The sequence below is a fragment of the Momordica charantia genome (genome assembly GCF_013281855.1).
Source record: "Momordica charantia cultivar OHB3-1 chromosome 6 unlocalized genomic scaffold, Mcharantia_2.0 BLBB01000006.1, whole genome shotgun sequence".
NCBI classification, from domain to species: Eukaryota; Viridiplantae; Streptophyta; class Magnoliopsida; order Cucurbitales; family Cucurbitaceae; genus Momordica; species Momordica charantia.
The window spans coordinates 20347105-20364020 of NW_028275164.1; the positions used below are offsets into that span (position 1 = coordinate 20347105).

General features: G+C 40.2%; 1 protein-coding gene and 1 non-coding gene across 2 annotated transcripts in view; one reads left to right on the top strand and one right to left on the bottom strand.

Moving 5' to 3' along the window:
* LOC148210899 (uncharacterized) overlaps positions 1-16916 on the top strand; it is a 32488-nt gene that overhangs the window by 920 nt on the left and 14652 nt on the right. Inside the window, 4 exon segments of the mRNA XM_088125237.1 lie at positions 7055-7162; positions 8015-9034; positions 9037-9584; positions 10083-10630. Coding sequence (XP_087981363.1) covers positions 7055-7162; positions 8015-9034; positions 9037-9584; positions 10083-10630 — 2224 coding nt within the window.
* On the bottom strand, positions 5803-5909 carry LOC148210900 (small nucleolar RNA R71). The gene has a single exon (XR_015792013.1). It is a non-coding gene; the product is annotated as a small nucleolar RNA R71 (small nucleolar RNA).

Below are 16916 nucleotides of genomic sequence, written 5' to 3' on the forward strand. Positions count from 1 at the left end.
CTGTGTATTCTCTCGGGTGTAAAGATGGAAGAAGCAGATCAAGTGCTTAAGGATAATGGGTGATTAATGAATCTGCCATTGAGAGGTTGAAAGTAGTAGATCATAGCAAGAGAAGGGGGAACATTACCTTCGCCATCAAAGAAGTTACCACCAATCAGGCCAGGATGTTGGAGCAACTTAACTCCATTATGGGAGTGTCGACTGCAACGGAAATAAGGCAGCAGGCTTATTTGCGCTATGCGAAAGAAAGAGACATAGTGATCCGCAAGGCGCTAATGAGGAACTTCACGCATCCATTCCCTCCATTCCTTAAATTTCTTGAGTAGCAGATTGTTGTAGAAGAAGATAATGATGCTGGTGCATCTCAGCCTACGGGCGAAGCTAGTGATGAAGAAGAAGTATAACAAGGGGAGTTGATTTTCCCCTGCTTCAAGCATTTTTTTAGTTTTTTTGCATTTTTACATTCCTGTTCTTTAAGTTCAGTAATTTACTTTACACCTATCCCGGGGTTTCGATAGGGCAAAAGAGGAAGGGCAAGGAGGTGATGATAGACCCAGAAATTGAGGAAGATGGGAGTAGTAGGCGTCTGACGCCTAAGCATTCATCTATGGAGAACAGAGACGAGGAGCAGTTTTATTCATCTCCATTGATTATTACACCGGAAGATGGTAATGATGATTTTCTACTGGTTTCACGAGGACATTGTTCAAATATGCCGGAAACAGAGGATACCGAGAACGAAGTGGTGAGAACAGATACTCAGGAACCTTCCCCATTGGATACACCTACAGAAGGAGCGTTTTGTAGTCACAAAGAGTTGCCTACTGGGGCAACTGGATCTACTCCGTTGGCAACGGATGAGTATGTCACACCGATGGCCACTCTACCAAGGGTAAGGAATGCTCACACTATTCCTTCTAATACAGTTAACCCGCTTGGGTGTGATACAGGTAGATCCAAGGTTGGGGAGAATAGTACTCAAGAACCTACCAGCGAAGAAGATCTTGAGGACACGCAGACGATAAGGGAAATGTTCGAATACAAGAGGCGGGAGAAAAAGAGTTCAAAACGTCGTGCAGTTCAGGCTAAGAAGCCAACAGTGCCCGTGAATGAACCTAAAACGAGAGCTGCGAAAGCTAAAGCAGCTGAAGCTAAGAAGAAGGTAGTGGCACCTGGGCCAGTTGATACAATTGAACTAGACTTGTCTGAGGGAGAGGAGGTCGAGACGAAATGGAACGCGGCAAATTTAGCCACTCGAACTTCATTAATGAACTCCCGTAAGATTATGACAGAATTGGGATTCGATCTCACTCTAGGAGATATGCCTGATGATTGGAGGGAGACCGCTAGAGACAAAGAGTGGAGACCACTCATTCAGCCCATACAATGTGAGGCTTTGGAGTTAGTCAGAGAGTTCTATGCTGCTGTCCATCCCCAGTCACATATAGCCATAGTGTGCGGGAAGGAAATACGGTTTGATGCCACTCAGATCAACTACACCTTTAACATTAAGAATATCAGAGATGCTGTGGGCAATAAGATGTTAGTGACTCCGACTCTAGCACAGCTTGATGAGGCTTTAGAATGTGTTGGGAAGCCCTCTGCCACTTGGGATTTGACTACTCATGCAAGGTACGACTAAAACCCGAGGATGTTTCCCTAACTGCTGCAGGATGGTTATACATAGTCAAAAACAGAATTCTGCCAACGGAGCATGATGAGCATGTCACTCAGGATAGGGCACTGCTGGTTTATGCCATGCTAAAGGGCATAGATGTGAATTATGGAGAATTGATCAATACTAGTATCCATGAGTGTGCCCACCGAACACGTGGTAAGCTTTATCACCCACGTTTGGTCACTTCTTTATGCTTGCGACAAGGTGTACAGCTCCCTAAGGATCAAATTAAGAGAGATGCCCCAATTGTGGAAGAGAAGAATATTCGGCGTATTATCGCCCATGCGTTACAAAGAAGGGAAGGTACTGGGATGTCTCCTACATCGGAGATCCGTCGTCTTCGAGAGGAGAACCAACAGCTGCGAGATCAGGTTCGAGAAGTCGTGCAACTACAACTTAAGGGCTTCATTGGATTTTGCGGTTTTACCTTCATGGCCTCCAGCGCTAGCTGCTATCCTTGGTCATCCATCTTCCAGTACCGACACTGATCCTAGTCCACAACCTCCGACTTCATGAAGGGGAGGTTCCTTCTTTGCTATTTTTTGTGTTTTATTCTTTTGGTTAATGACGTAGTTGCATATTCTAGCATTACTACGCATGTTTTTGGTATTGATTATGTTTCGAGCTCAGTTGAAGCATGAATAAATTAGTATCGTTTATCTTCTGATCACTTAAAGTATGCCTGCACTTAACCTTAGTTTAGCTTTTCACATGCCTATTTTGAAGCATCTGTGCTGTGCATGTGATTTCATGTCGATGATGATTATAAGAGATTGTTGAGTTTTCTGTTCTATGCCTGACTAAGCTTTGAGCTATTTCCTTTGTTTATGTGATAAACTCATTTTCTTTTATGTCTTTTTGATCTTTACAGACTTTAAGCTTTTTCTTTGCCCCTATATAGGAAGTCCTTGTCCTTTTTACTGTTAAGCTTTTTTTCATCCGATGCAAAAGTCTTTTCCCAGTGAGGACACTGTTTCTCTTAAGTTTGGGGGGGACAGTCGTTGTGTCAGTCGTTGTTTCAGAAAGATAAGGTGTTATTTATATTTAAAAAATTATGCTATTTTCTTTTGAAAAAGAGTCAGTTGGAAAGAAAGAAAATGTTGAAAAAGCACTTAGCTAAAAAAAAAAAAATGAAAGAAAGAAAGAAAAAAAAAGTTGCAAAAGAGTAAAAAGAGTCTTGTTGAGAGAATAAGAGTGGGGAAAAGACTTGGGTTAGAAAGAAAAGAGTGGTAAAAACAATGAGAGTTAAAGAAAATGTATTTATGATTCCCGAGTCCTACTGTAGACACCCATTTAGTTTTAGGTTGGGTGTTGACTTTGAAAATAGCAGTAAAGATGGTGATAAGTGACTTCGTGTTTCTCATTGTCGTCGTTTTATGACCTAGCTGTTAGTTCAAAGTCTTTCTACGAGTAGCTGTGGTTGAAACCGATGTTAGTGTGTGGAAACCTCAGGGGCTAGTAGCCGGTCTGTCAGATGTAAAAGTCTTAGTGTAAGGAGAGAGTGTGCAGATTCCTTAGGGGTATTTGAAAACGTTTTTTGTTTTTGAAAGGAAAAAGGATTTTGAAAGAGAAAGTTTTTATCATTTCAAACTTGGTTTATAGTGACTAAGCTTACAAAGGCAATAGAATGGTAGGCTTTGACATCTTTTCCCTGAGACAATTTATGATTGAACATCTCGGTTGCTTTTGCTTTTCCTTGTCCATGTGTTAGAAAGCTGATTAAAGTTGCTAAGTTTTGCTTGAGGACAAGCAAAAAGTTAAGTTTGGGGGTGTGATTACGCTTGTTTACATGCGTAAAAAGAAGGTTTTAGATACTTTTTTTCCTATGTTTCAGCTTTGTTTCAGATTTTTCTCGGTCGTTTGAGTTCCAATTCATGAAAAATTCATATATTATGGTTTGTGGTTGGCTTATATTGTATTTATGACATTTTAGGACCATTTGGGAGTGCAAATTAATCAAAAGAAGCAAAAAGACGAAAAAAGCATCATGGGAGGCGCCAGACGCCTGGGAAGCCTGCAGAAAAACTCGTTTTCTTCCAACTTTGCCCTTAATGAAACGCGTCTTCCAATGCGTTTTGGTGGTTCCAACCGATGCATACGTGTAGAAGAAGTGTTCCACTATCAGTTTGAGCACGATTTGGTCAGTCAAAAGAGTTGGAAATGGGTGATTCACCATCGTTTTAGGACCTACCTAACCAATTCTGCACAGCTATAAATTCCAGCAACTTCTCCACCAAAATCATCAAGCCTTGCTTCCTTCTCTTGATCATTTTTTAGTGTTTCTTTGTTGCTTTCTAAGTACTTTTGAGTTGCTTTTGGTTTTTAAATCCCGAGTACTTTACATTCCTTTATTGAGCTTTGTTTTGTTTCCATTTGTACTTAGTTATTTTCTACTTATTCAAATATATAAAAATCCAGCACTTTGCTTATCTTCCCTTTGCCTTTACTTTATTTTTAGTTAAGAGAGTTGTGTTTTTGGAGGAAAGAGCACGTGACACTCCCCCTTGCTTGAAAGAGAAGGGCGAAGCTCTCAATCCCGATAAAAACTCTCCGTTAGTAACTTTTGTTTTTCACACATGCATTCCACATTCAACCGTTTTACTTGCTGTATTTTCTTCAATATGTCTTTCTAAATTCCCGTCTCTAGCCCGGTTATGGATAGTTAGCCTTTTATTTCTAATAAGGGTTGCTAAGAAGTAGTGTTTTTACTTTCCATTCATTGCTCAACATGTTTTCCCAAAAAGTTAGGATTTAGAGAAGGCCACTGTAAGTCTTAACAAGTCAATACTGAAAAGGTTGCTTATTTGCATTGTTGAGTGGTTAAACCGAGGAGAGGAGCGCCTTAGACATAAAGGTTCCGCTTAAGTAGCCTAGACATAGGACCTTAACCCGAGGTTGCGATTATTTCCATCCTAAAACTAAGATATCTCTCGTAATAGACATATTAGGGAATGTCTTAGGACTTTGAACTTGCTTAGACATAAGTCAAGTGAAAAGCGTAGTCGTTGGTTCCTAAAGTGAAATGCATATCGTCCTTAGCATATCCTTGATTCTTTGTTGGCTAACTTGAAATAATTCGGGCTAGGTTTTATCATTATAAGTCCAAATCCCAAATCCAAAACCATTATTTGTGACCACTTCCCATTTTACAAGAATCACTCATTTCAACATTCACTATTCTTTAAAACTTCAGAGTTCGGAAATTATTTAGAAGTCCTTGAGGATCGATACTTGGATACTCCATCCATTTTATATTACTCTGACAGGTGTGCGCTTGCATCTATATAATTGTTACCACGCTTAGTGCGTGCGTTCAGCATAAACGCCCAGTCAAGTTTTTGGCGCCGTTGCCGGGGACTTTAGTTTTAAAATTATTTTCAAATTCTTTTAGTTTTTATTTTTGTGAATTGTTGTTGGGTGTAATTTCCATCCACCGTTTTTGTTCTATATTTTTGGTCGTTTATCTCACAAGGGTAAGTTAAAGTGCATGAGCACAAGATCTTTTCTTCTACCCCTTGACCCTGAGATTGAGCGGACCCTTCGAAAAACTCGAAAGGAGCAAAGACTTCGAAAACAACTAGAAAAGCAAAAAGAGAGAGAAGGTGAAATCAGTCCTGAAAGTGAGGTAGAGAGTACGAGCACATCAATGGCAGATATTCCACCTCGTGATCCGGTTGATCCACCTGCTGTTAACGGTAATATGAGGGATCATGCGAGAAATGATGAATTCAACCGTATCCAGATGGCGGACAACAGAGACGTGGCAATGCGAGAATATGCCGCCACGGCTTTTCAGAACTTTGATTCAGGGATAGTCAACCCTATTCCAGCCCACGCAAACTTTGAGCTTAAACCAATGATGTTCCAAATGTTGCAGACAATTAGACATTTTGGAGGGCAGGAACATGGATCCACATGATCATCTGAAATCATTCATTCAAATTGCAAATGCATTTCGATTACCTCGTATAACAGACGATGCTCTGAGACTAACACTTTTTCCATTTTCTTTGAAGGACCAAGCTAGAGCATGGCTCAATGCATTTCCACCGGGATCCATCACCACATGGGGGTCGTTAGTGGAGAAGTTCTTAACAAAATTCTTCCCACCTACTCGCCACGCTGATATCAGAGAGGAGATCATCTCCTTTAGACAGTATGATCGTGAACCTGTTCACGAGGCGTGGGAGAGATTTAAAGAACTAATCAGGAAATGTCCGAACCATGGCTTGCCGGCATGCATCCAGATAGAACATTTCTTTAGAGGCTTAGATCATCCTACTAAGATGATGCTAAACAATGCTGCCAACGGAGCCTTTACAAAGAAGACATTCAACGAGATAGTTGACATCCTAAATGACTTAGCTTCACATAACGAACTATGGTGTTCGCAAAGATCTAGGGCAGCACCAAAGAAGCAAGATCCAGCTGGAGTTTTGGCTCTGGACATTGCGACCTCGATGCAAAAAGAGATGGTTACAATGAACCAGAGGCTAAAAGAGATGGCATTGGGAATAAAAAATCCATTAGCCACGCCGATACAACCTGTGCAGTCGGATTATTGCACTCCTGCCCCTGTTTGCCAAGTCAACGATCTCATTTGTTCATTTTGCAGTGAAAACCATATTTATGATAATTGTCCACATAACCCTGCTTCTGTTTTTTATATAGGACATGGGAACAATAGGAACTTTAACCCATATTCGAACACCTACAACCCAGGTTGGAGGCACCACCATAATTTCTCATGGGGAGGACAAGGAGGTTCGAGCGGTTTTAATCAAGGGCAGAGCCAACAGAACAAGCAGCCCTATGTTCCACCTACACAGCAATACATCCCACCACCGCAACAGCAGTACAATCAGAGAACACAGACTCCACCAGTTCAAAATAACAACTCAAATCTTGAGAATATGATGAAGGAGTACATGGCTCGAACCGACGCAGTGATACAATCCCAAGCGGCATCAATGAGGAATTTCGAGACCCAATTGGGACAGCTCGCCAATGAATTGAAGAATAGACCACAAGGTTCTTTTCCAGGCCATACTGAATTACCAAAACGAGAAGGAAAAGAACAGTGCAAAGCTGTCACCCTCAGGAGTGGACTGGCATATGATGGACCAACAATGCCAACAACAGATGTACAGATTCCGTCCACTGAACCAATTATAAAGATACCAGAAAATCCAACAACACCAGAAAAAGAAAATATTAGAAAAGGTAATGAGGACACCCCGAGTGTTCCTCCACAGGTACAGCCTTCTTTTACCCCTACTCCCCCGTTTCCACAAAGATTAGTTAAGAAAAATAATGATTCCCAGTTTAGAAAATTTTTAGATATTTTAAAACAACTGCATATAAATATACCATTAGTAGATGCTCTAGAACAGATGCCAAATGATGCTAAGTTTTTGAAAGATATAGTTTCTAGGAAGAAAAAAATAGGAGAGCATGAACTGGTAGCCATGACAAAATGTAGTAGTGAAGCTGTAGGCAGCCCGCTACCCATGAAATGTAATGATCCTGGCAGTTTTACCATTCCATGTTCCATAGGAGGAAAAAACTTAGGTAGGGCATTATGTGATCTAGGCGCTAGCATTAATCTTATGCCATTATCAGTTTTCAAATCTTTAGGCATAGGAGAAGCTGGACCTACTACGGTTACCCTCCAACTAGCAGATAGATCTATCATAAGACCTGAGGGAAAGATAGAAGATGTTTTAGTCCAGGTGGACAAATTCATTTTCCCTACGGACTTTATCATTCTAGATTGCGAGGCAGACTTAGACGTTCCCATTATTTTGGGAAGACCATTTCTAGCCACTGGGGATACAGTTTTTAATGTGAGGAAGGGAGAAATTACAATGAGGGTAAATAATGAAGAAGTTAAATTTAACGTTCTAGACGCCATGAAATTACCAGGAGACTTTGAAGAGTGCTCTGCTATAAATAGCTTGAATCCTGTTATGTTTGATGAGTTTTATGACTTATTAGTTACAGAGATTGAAGAAGAGCTTGATAAGATAGCAGAAGGACCAGAAGATATGCCTAATCCTATTGAAAAAATACAAAAAGAAGAATGCAAGTCGTTACTTCCGTCCATAGTGGAACCACCCACGTTGGAGCAGAAGCCATTGCCGTCGCATTTGAAATATGCGTATCTAGGGGATAACGACACTTTACCAGTTATTATAGCTTCCAATTTATCACCTACTAATGAATATTCTTTATTGCAGATTTTGGAGAAGCACAAAAAGGCCATTGGATGGACGATAGCAGATATCCGAGGGATAAGCCCGGCCTTTTGCATGCACAAAATTCTATTGGAAGAAGATGCTAAGAACTCTATTGAGAGTCAAAGGCGGTTGAACCCGAAGATGAAAGAGGTTGTAAGGAAAGAAATTCTTAAATGGCTTGACGCCGGTGTTATATACCCAATATCCGACAGCAGCTGGGTAAGCCCAGTACAGTGTGTACCAAAGAAAGGGGGTATAACCGTGGTGGCCAACGAGGAGAATGAGCTCATCTCAACCCGAACTGTGAGCGGGTGGAGAGTTTGCATTGATTATCGCAAACTCAACAAGGTAACAAAGAAAGACCATTTTCCTCTCCCGTTTATTGACCAGATGCTCGACCGTCTGGCAGGTAAGGATTTCTATTGTTTTTTAGATGGATATTCGGGTTATAATCAAATTACTATTGCTCCAGAAGACCAAGAGAAGACAACATTTACGTGTCCGTATGGTACGTTCGCTTTTAGGCGGATGCCCTTTGGACTATGCAATGCACCCGCGACTTTTCAGAGGTGTATGATGGCCATCTTCTCTGACATGGTAGAAAATATTCTAGAAGTTTTTATGGATGACTTTTCTGTTTTTGGAAATTCTTTCGACGCTTGTTTAGTTAATTTGGAGAGAGTATTGGAGAGATGTGAACAAACAAACCTAGTCCTAAATTGGGAGAAGTGTCATTTCATGGTACAAGAGGGTATTGTTTTGGGTCACAAAATTTCCAAGCAAGGAATAGAGGTAGACCACGCTAAGATAGACATCATTTCAAAGCTACCTCCTCCTACAAATGTCAAAGGGATTAGAAGTTTTTTAGGGCATGAGGGATTTTACCGCCGCTTTATAAAAGACTTTGCTAAAATTTCTAAACCCTTGTGTCAATTGTTAGAACATGATAGACCATTTGTTTTTGATGATGACTGTTTAAAATCATTTGAAATGTTGAAAGTTGCTCTAAGTTCAGCCCCTATAATTATCGAACCTAATTGGGATTTACCTTTTGAGCTCATGTGTGATGCCAGTGATTATGCAATAGGAGCTATGTTAGGACAACGTAAAACAAGATCTTGCATCCTGTGTATTATGCTAGTAAGACTCTGACCGGTGCACAACTCAATTACACTACTACTGAAAAGGAACTGTTAGCAGTTGTGTTCGCCTTTGATAAGTTTAGGTCTTACTTGATAGGCACAAAAGTCATTGTTTTTACTGACCATTCTGCTTTAAAATATTTATTTGCTAAAAAAGATGCTAAACCACGTTTGATACGGTGGATTTTGTTACTTCAAGAGTTTGATATTGAAGTTAGGGACAGGAAGGGTACTGAAAACCAAGTTGCTGATCACCTGTCTAGATTGGAATCCCCGCTCTGTGATGATGGAACTGTTATACGTGAACAGTTTATTGACGAGCAACTCTTGCGAGTTGATTCAGTTCCGTGGTATGCCGATATAGCAAATTATTTGGTAAGTCGAATAGTTCCTTATGAGTTCAACAAGCAACAGGTAGAGAAATTTCTAAATGAAGTTCGATGTTATCGTTGGGATGAGCCTTTTTTATATAAGCTAGGACCTGACAATATCTTACGCAGGTGTGTCGCAGAAGAAGAGCACGAGGCGATATTAGACGCTTGTCATATGTCTCCATATGGAGGACATTTTGCAGGACACAAAACCGCAGCCAAAGTTTTGCAAAGTGGGTTCTTTTGGCCCACTCTGTTCAAAGATGCACATAAGTTTGCCCAGATTTGTGACAAATGCCAACGGACAGGTAATATATCTAAACGCCACGAAATGCCTCAAACCCCGATCCTGGAGATTGAAATATTTGATGTGTGGGGTATAGATTTTATGGGTCCATTTCCATCTTCTAATGGTAAGCTTTATATATTGTTAGCAGTAGATTATGTTTCGAAATGGATAGAAGCCATTGCAACTGCTACCAATGATTCCAAAGTTGTCATTCGTTTTCTGCAAAAGCACATTTTTACGCGTTATGGAACCCCGCGTTGTCTGATAAGCGATGGGGGGGCTCATTTTGTGAATAGGTCTATGCAAAAGTTGCTGACTAAATACAATGTGCGTCATAGGGTTGCAGCAGCATATCATCCTCAGTCGAATGGGTTAGCCGAAATATCTAATAGGGAGATAAAAAACATTTTAGAAAAAACTGTAAATCTTAACCGTAGGGATTGGTCTTTTAAGCTTGATGATTCACTTTGGGCATATAGGACAGCATTTAAGACTCCCCTCGGCATGTCCCCCTATAGGCTAGTTTTTGGAAAAGCATGTCATTTGCCTCTTGAGCTAGAATATAAAGCATTTTGGGCTACTAAGAAATTAAATTTTGATTTGTTGACTGCAGGTGAAGCGAGGAAGTTACAATTGTTGGAATTAGAAGAACACAGGCACTTTTCTTATGAGAATGCTAAGTTGTTTAAGGAAAAAACTAAACAGTGGCATGATAGGCGTCTTCGGCCGAACAATCTTCAAGAAGGTGATCTGGTTCTGTTATTCAACTCTAGGTTGAAGCTTTTCCCTGGAAAACTTAAGTCTAGATGGTCTGGTCCCTTTCAAATTTTTAAAGTCTACCCATATGGGGCAGTGGATCTAGTTGACTCTAAGGGAAATGTTTTTAAAGTAAATGGGCAGAGACTTAAGCCGTATTTTGGAGAACCAGTGGATAGAGGAAAAACCTCTATTCAACTTTCAGGTCAATAAATTTGTGCGAAAAATGTTTTTTCCTTCTTATCCGTTTTTGAAAGAACAAAAGTAAAGGAAGGAAGTCTTTGTATCTTGTATTTTCTCTTTGTTTCATTATAAAGTTTTTCTTATTAAGAGAATGTTTTTGAAAACGTTGAAAAAAAAGAAACAAAAAAAAAGAAAGAAAAAAAACGTTGAAAAAAAAAAAAAAAGAATTACGCAGGCGCCTGGCGCCTGCCCTTTGCGAAAGATAAAAATCACGCAGGCGCCTGGTGCCTGCCCTGTTTTTTCAGCAGTTCGAATTTCTTTTTTTCTTCGTGATTTGGGTTTCATTTTTCGATTTTTATGGGTTTTATTTTGGGTCAAACATTAATCCTTTGTGATTTAAGTTTCAAATCTCTCCTTAAACTAAAAAATACTTCAATTCTTGTTTCCCTAATCTTATTTGGAATTCAAACTTTTTTTTTTCCTTTTAGGTTTAGGAAACCTAGTTGAACTTAAATCTCAATCCTTTTCCATTTAGGATTCAGTTTGGGGAAAGCTTTAAATAGACCCATTGCCTATGCTTTACAATTCCACCAAAACCCACACAACTCTCTTCTTCCCCTTGTTTTTTTCGGCAAACCCACTCCCTTCATCACCCTTGTTTTCGATTTTCAGCCATCACCAAAAAGAAGAAGGAATTTCCAGCATTTGCTTACATCTATGGCTTCTTCTTCTCAACATACTTCACTTCCTACCTCTTCTACTCAAGCTCCAAATGCCACAAGCATTCCTTTTCCACCATTGGAGAACTTCCAACACCACATGGGTTCAGATTCTAGGCTAGCTGTTGTTAGGGGAGGAAACCCGCTTCAAACATTTGAATGTCCTCCATCCCAAGCTCCTACACAACATCCTATAATGAGCCCACATGGTTATGTTAATTTTCAGCAACTACCCACCTTTAATATACCTCAAAACAGTGAGTTTAGGGCTGAAAATCCTCAACAACTTCCTCCAATGATCAATCCGGGTATGTACCAACTGTTTATGTTTAACCCGGTTCCTTCCTATCATTTTCTCTTGTCTCAAATGCAAATTCCAGCTAGTGTTCATCCTTATGGAATGCCAAACCCATCTACTCTATTTCCTAGCCTTCCACCTTATTATGGAATGGGTCATTGGGTACCTCCACATAATATGGTATGATTTCACCTAGAGTTTCCCCACCACCTCAACTTCCATTCCTAGAAAGAGGACCTCAAGCACCCCAATTGAACCCTAACATATCGAGTACCTTCAACATGGGACAACTAAAACCCTTAGAGCCTCCTAGGATGCCAACCCCAACCAATATGCCAATGGATGCAGGAGATGAGCATGAAGGAGAGCAAGAGAAGAGCCATAGCCATAGGCTAGAGCCCGGGGTTTCGATGGGGCAAAAGAGGAAGGGCAAGGAGGTGATGATAGACCCAGAAATTGAGGAAGATGGGAGTAGTAGGCGTCTGACGCCTAAGGATTCATCTATGGAGAACAGGGACTGATTACGCTTGTTTACATGCGTAAAAAGAAGGTTTTAGATGCTGTTTTTACAATGTTTCAGCTTTGTTTCGGATTTTTCTCGATCATTTGAGTTCCAATTCATGCAAAATTCATATATTATGGTTTGTGGTTGGCTTATATTGTATTTATGACATTTTAGGACCATTTGGGAGTGCAAATTAATCAAAAGAAGCAAAAAGACGGAAAAACCTACATGGGAGGTGCCAGACGCCTGGGAAGCCTGCAGAAAAACAGGTTTTCTTCCAACTTTGCCCTTAATGAAACGCGTCTTCCAATGCGTTTTGGTGGTTCCAACCGATGCATACGTGTAGAAGAAGTGTTCCACTATCAGTTTGAGCACGATTTGGTCAGTCAAAAGAGTTGGAAATGGGTGATTCACCATCGTTTTAGGACCTACCTAACCAATTCTGCACAGCTATAAATTCCAGCAACTTCTCCACCAAAATCATCAAGCCTTGCTTCCTTCTCTTGATCATTTTTAGTGTTTCTTTGTTGCTTTCTACGTACTTTTGAGTTGCTTTCATTAGTTGCTTTTCGTTTTTAAATCCCGAGCACTTTACATTCTTTTATTGAGCTTTGTTTTGTTTCCATTTGTACTTAGTTATTTTCTACTTATTCAAATATATAAAAATCCAGCACTTTGCTTATCTTCCCTTTGCCTTTACTTTATTTTTAGTTAAGAGAGTTGTGTTTTTGGAGAAAAGAGCACGTGACACTCTCCCTTGCTTGAAAGAGAAGGGCGAAGCTCTCAATCCCGATAAAAACTCTCCGTTAGTTAACTTTTGTTTTTCACACATGCATTCCACATTCAACCGTTTTACTTGCTGTATTTTCTTCAATATGTCTTTCTAAATTCCCGTCTCTAGCCCGGTTATGGATAGTTAGCCTTTTATTTCTAATAAGAGTTGCTAAGAAGTAGTGTTTTTACTTTCCATTCATTGCTCAACATGTTTTCCCAAAAAGTTAGGATTTAGAGAAGGCCACTGTAAGTCTTAACAAGTCAATACTGAAAAGGTTGCTTATTTGCATTGTTGAGTGGTTAAACCGAGGAGAGGAGCGCCTTAGACATAAGGGTTCCGCTTAAGTAGCCTAGACATAGGACCTTAACCCGAGGTTGCGACTATTTCCATCCTAAAACTAAGATATATCTCATAATAGACATATTAGGGAATGTCTTAGGACTTTGAACTTGCTTAGACATAAGTCAAGTGAGAAGCGTAGTCGTTGGTTTCTAAAGTAAAAAGCATATTGTCCTTAGCATGTCCTTGAGTCTTTGTTGGCTAACTTGAAGTAGTTCGGGCTAGGTTTTATCATTCTAAGTTCAAATCCCAAATCCAAACCATTATTTGTGACCACTTCCCATTTTACAAGGATCACTCATTCCAACATTCACTATTCTTTAAAACTTTAGAGTTTGGAAATTGTTTAGAAGTCCTTGAGGATCGATACTTGGATACTCCGTCCATTTTATATTACTCTGACAGGTGTGCGCTTGCATCTATATAATTGTTACCACGCTTAGCGCGTGCGTTCAGCAAAAACATCCCAGTCAGGGACAAGGAGCAGTTTTATTCATCTCCATTGATTATTACACCGGAAGATGGTAATGATGATTTTCTACTGGTTTCACGAGGACATTGTTCAAATATGCCGGAAACAGAGGATACCGAGAACGAAGTGGTGAGAACAGATACTCAGGAACCTTCCCCATTGGATACACCTACATAAGGAGCGTTTTGTAGTCACCAAGAGTTGCCTACTGGGGCAACTGGATCTACTCCGTTGGCAACGGATGAGTATGTCACACCGATGGCCACTCTACCAGGGGTAAGGGATGCTCACACTATTCCTTCTAATACAGTTAACCCGCTTGGGTGTGATACAGGTAGATCCAAGGTTGGGGAGAATAGTACTCAAGAACCTACCAGCGAAGAAGATCTTGAGGACACGCAGACGATAAGGGAAATGTTCCAATACAAGAGGCGGGAGAAAAAGAGTTCAAAACGTCGTGCAGTTCAGGCTAAGAAGCCAACAGTGCCCGTGAATGAACCTAAAACGAGAGCTGCGAAAGCTAAAGCAGCTGAAGCTAAGAAGAAGGTAGTGGCACCTGGGCCAGTTGATACAATTGAACTAGACTTGTCTGAGGGAGAGGAGGTCGAGACGAAATGGAACGCGGCAAATTTAGCCACTCGAACTTCATTAATGAACTCCCGTAAGATTATGACAGAATTGGGATTCGATCTCACTCTAGGAGATGTGCCTGATGATTGGAGGGAGACCACTAGAGACAAAGAGTGGAGACCACTCATTCAGCCCATACAATGTGAGGCTTTGGAGTTAGTCAGAGAGTTCTATGCTGCTGTCCATCCCCAGTCACATATAGCCATAGTGCGCGGGAAGGAAATACGGTTTGATGCCACTCAGATCAACTACACCTTTAACATTAAGAATATCAGAGATGCTGTGGGCAATAAGATGTTAGTGACTCCGACTCTAGCACAGCTTGATGAGGCTTTAGAATGTGTTGGGAAGCCCTCTGCCACTTGGGATTTGACTACTCATGGCAAGGTACGACTAAAACCCGAGGATGTTTCCCTAACTGCTGCAGGATGGTTATACATAGTCAAAAACAGAATTCTGCCAACGGAGCATGATGAGCATGTCACTCAAGATAGGGCACTGCTGGTTTATGCCATGCTAAAGGGCATAGATGTGAATTATGGAGAATTGATCAATACTAGTATCCATGAGTGTGCCCACCGAACACGTGGTAAGCTTTATCACCCACGTTTGGTCACTTCTTTATGCTTGCGACAAGGTGTACAGCTCCCTAAGGATCAAATTAAGAGAGATGCCCCAATTGTGGAAGAGAAGAATATTCGGCGTATTATCGCCCATGCGTTACAAAGAAGGGAAGGTACTGGGATGTCTCCTACATCGGAGATCCGTCGTCTTCGAGAGGAGAACCAACAGCTGCGAGATCAGGTTCGAGAAGTCGTGCAACATATCTACAACTTAAGGGCTTCATTGGATTTTGCGGTTTTACCTTCATGGCCTCCAGCGCTAGCTGCTATCCTTGGTCATCCATCTTCCAGTACCGACACTGATCCTAGTCCACAACCTCCGACTTCATGAAGGGGAGGTTCCTTCTTTGCTATTTTTGTGTTTTATTCTTTTGGTTAATGACGTAGTTGCATATTCTAGCATTACTACGCATGTTTTTGGTATTGATTATGTTTCGAGCTCAGTTGAAGCATGAATAAATTAGTATCGTTTATCTTCTGATCACTTAAAGTATGCCTGCACTTAACCTTAGTTTAGCTTTTCACATGCCTATTTTGAAGCATCTGTGCTGTGCATGTGATTTCATGTCGATGATGATTATAAGAGATTGTTGAGTTTTCTGTTCTATGCCTGACTAAGCTTTGAGCTATTTCCTTTGTTTATGTGATAAACTCATTTTCTTTTATGTCTTTTTGATCTTTACAGACTTTAAGCTTTTTCTTTGCCCCTATATAGGAAGTCCTTGTCCTTTTTACTGTTAAGCTTTTTTTCATCCGATGCAAAAGTCTTTTCCCAGTGAGGACACTGTTTCTCTTAAGTTTGGGGGGGACAGTCGTTGTGTCAGTCGTTGTTTCAGAAAGATAAGGTGTTATTTATATTTAAAAAATTATGCTATTTTCTTTTGAAAAAGAGTCAGTTGGAAAGAAAGAAAATGTTGAAAAAGCACTTAGCTAAAAAAAAAAAAATGAAAGAAAGAAAGAAAAAAAAAGTTGCAAAAGAGTAAAAAGAGTCTTGTTGAGAGAATAAGAGTGGGGAAAAGACTTGGGTTAGAAAGAAAAGAGTGGTAAAAACAATGAGAGTTAAAGAAAATGTATTTATGATTCCCGAGTCCTACTGTAGACACCCATTTAGTTTTAGGTTGGGTGTTGACTTTGAAAATAGCAGTAAAGATGGTGATAAGTGACTTCGTGTTTCTCATTGTCGTCGTTTTATGACCTAGCTGTTAGTTCAAAGTCTTTCTACGAGTAGCTGTGGTTGAAACCGATGTTAGTGTGTGGAAACCTCAGGGGCTAGTAGCCGGTCTGTCAGATGTAAAAGTCTTAGTGTAAGGAGAGAGTGTGCAGATTCCTTAGGGGTATTTGAAAACGTTTTTTGTTTTTGAAAGGAAAAAGGATTTTGAAAGAGAAAGTTTTTATCATTTCAAACTTGGTTTATAGTGACTAAGCTTACAAAGGCAATAGAATGGTAGGCTTTGACATCTTTTCCCTGAGACAATTTATGATTGAACATCTCGGTTGCTTTTGCTTTTCCTTGTCCATGTGTTAGAAAGCTGATTAAAGTTGCTAAGTTTTGCTTGAGGACAAGCAAAAAATTAAGTTTGGGGGTGTTATTACGCTTGTTTACATGCGTAAAAAGAAGGTTTTAGATGCTGTTTTTACTATGTTTCAGCTTTGTTTCGGATTTTTCTCGGTCGTTTGAGTTTCAATTCATGAAAAATTCATATATTATGGTTTGTGGTTGGCTTATATTGTATTTATGACATTTTAGGACCATTTGGGAGTGCAAATTAATCAAAAGAAGCAAAAAGACGAAAAAAGCATCATGGGAGGCGCCAGGCGCCTGGGAAGCCTGCAGAAAAACAGGTTTTCTTCCAACTTTGCCCTTAATGAAACGCGTCTTCCAATGCGTTTTGGTGGT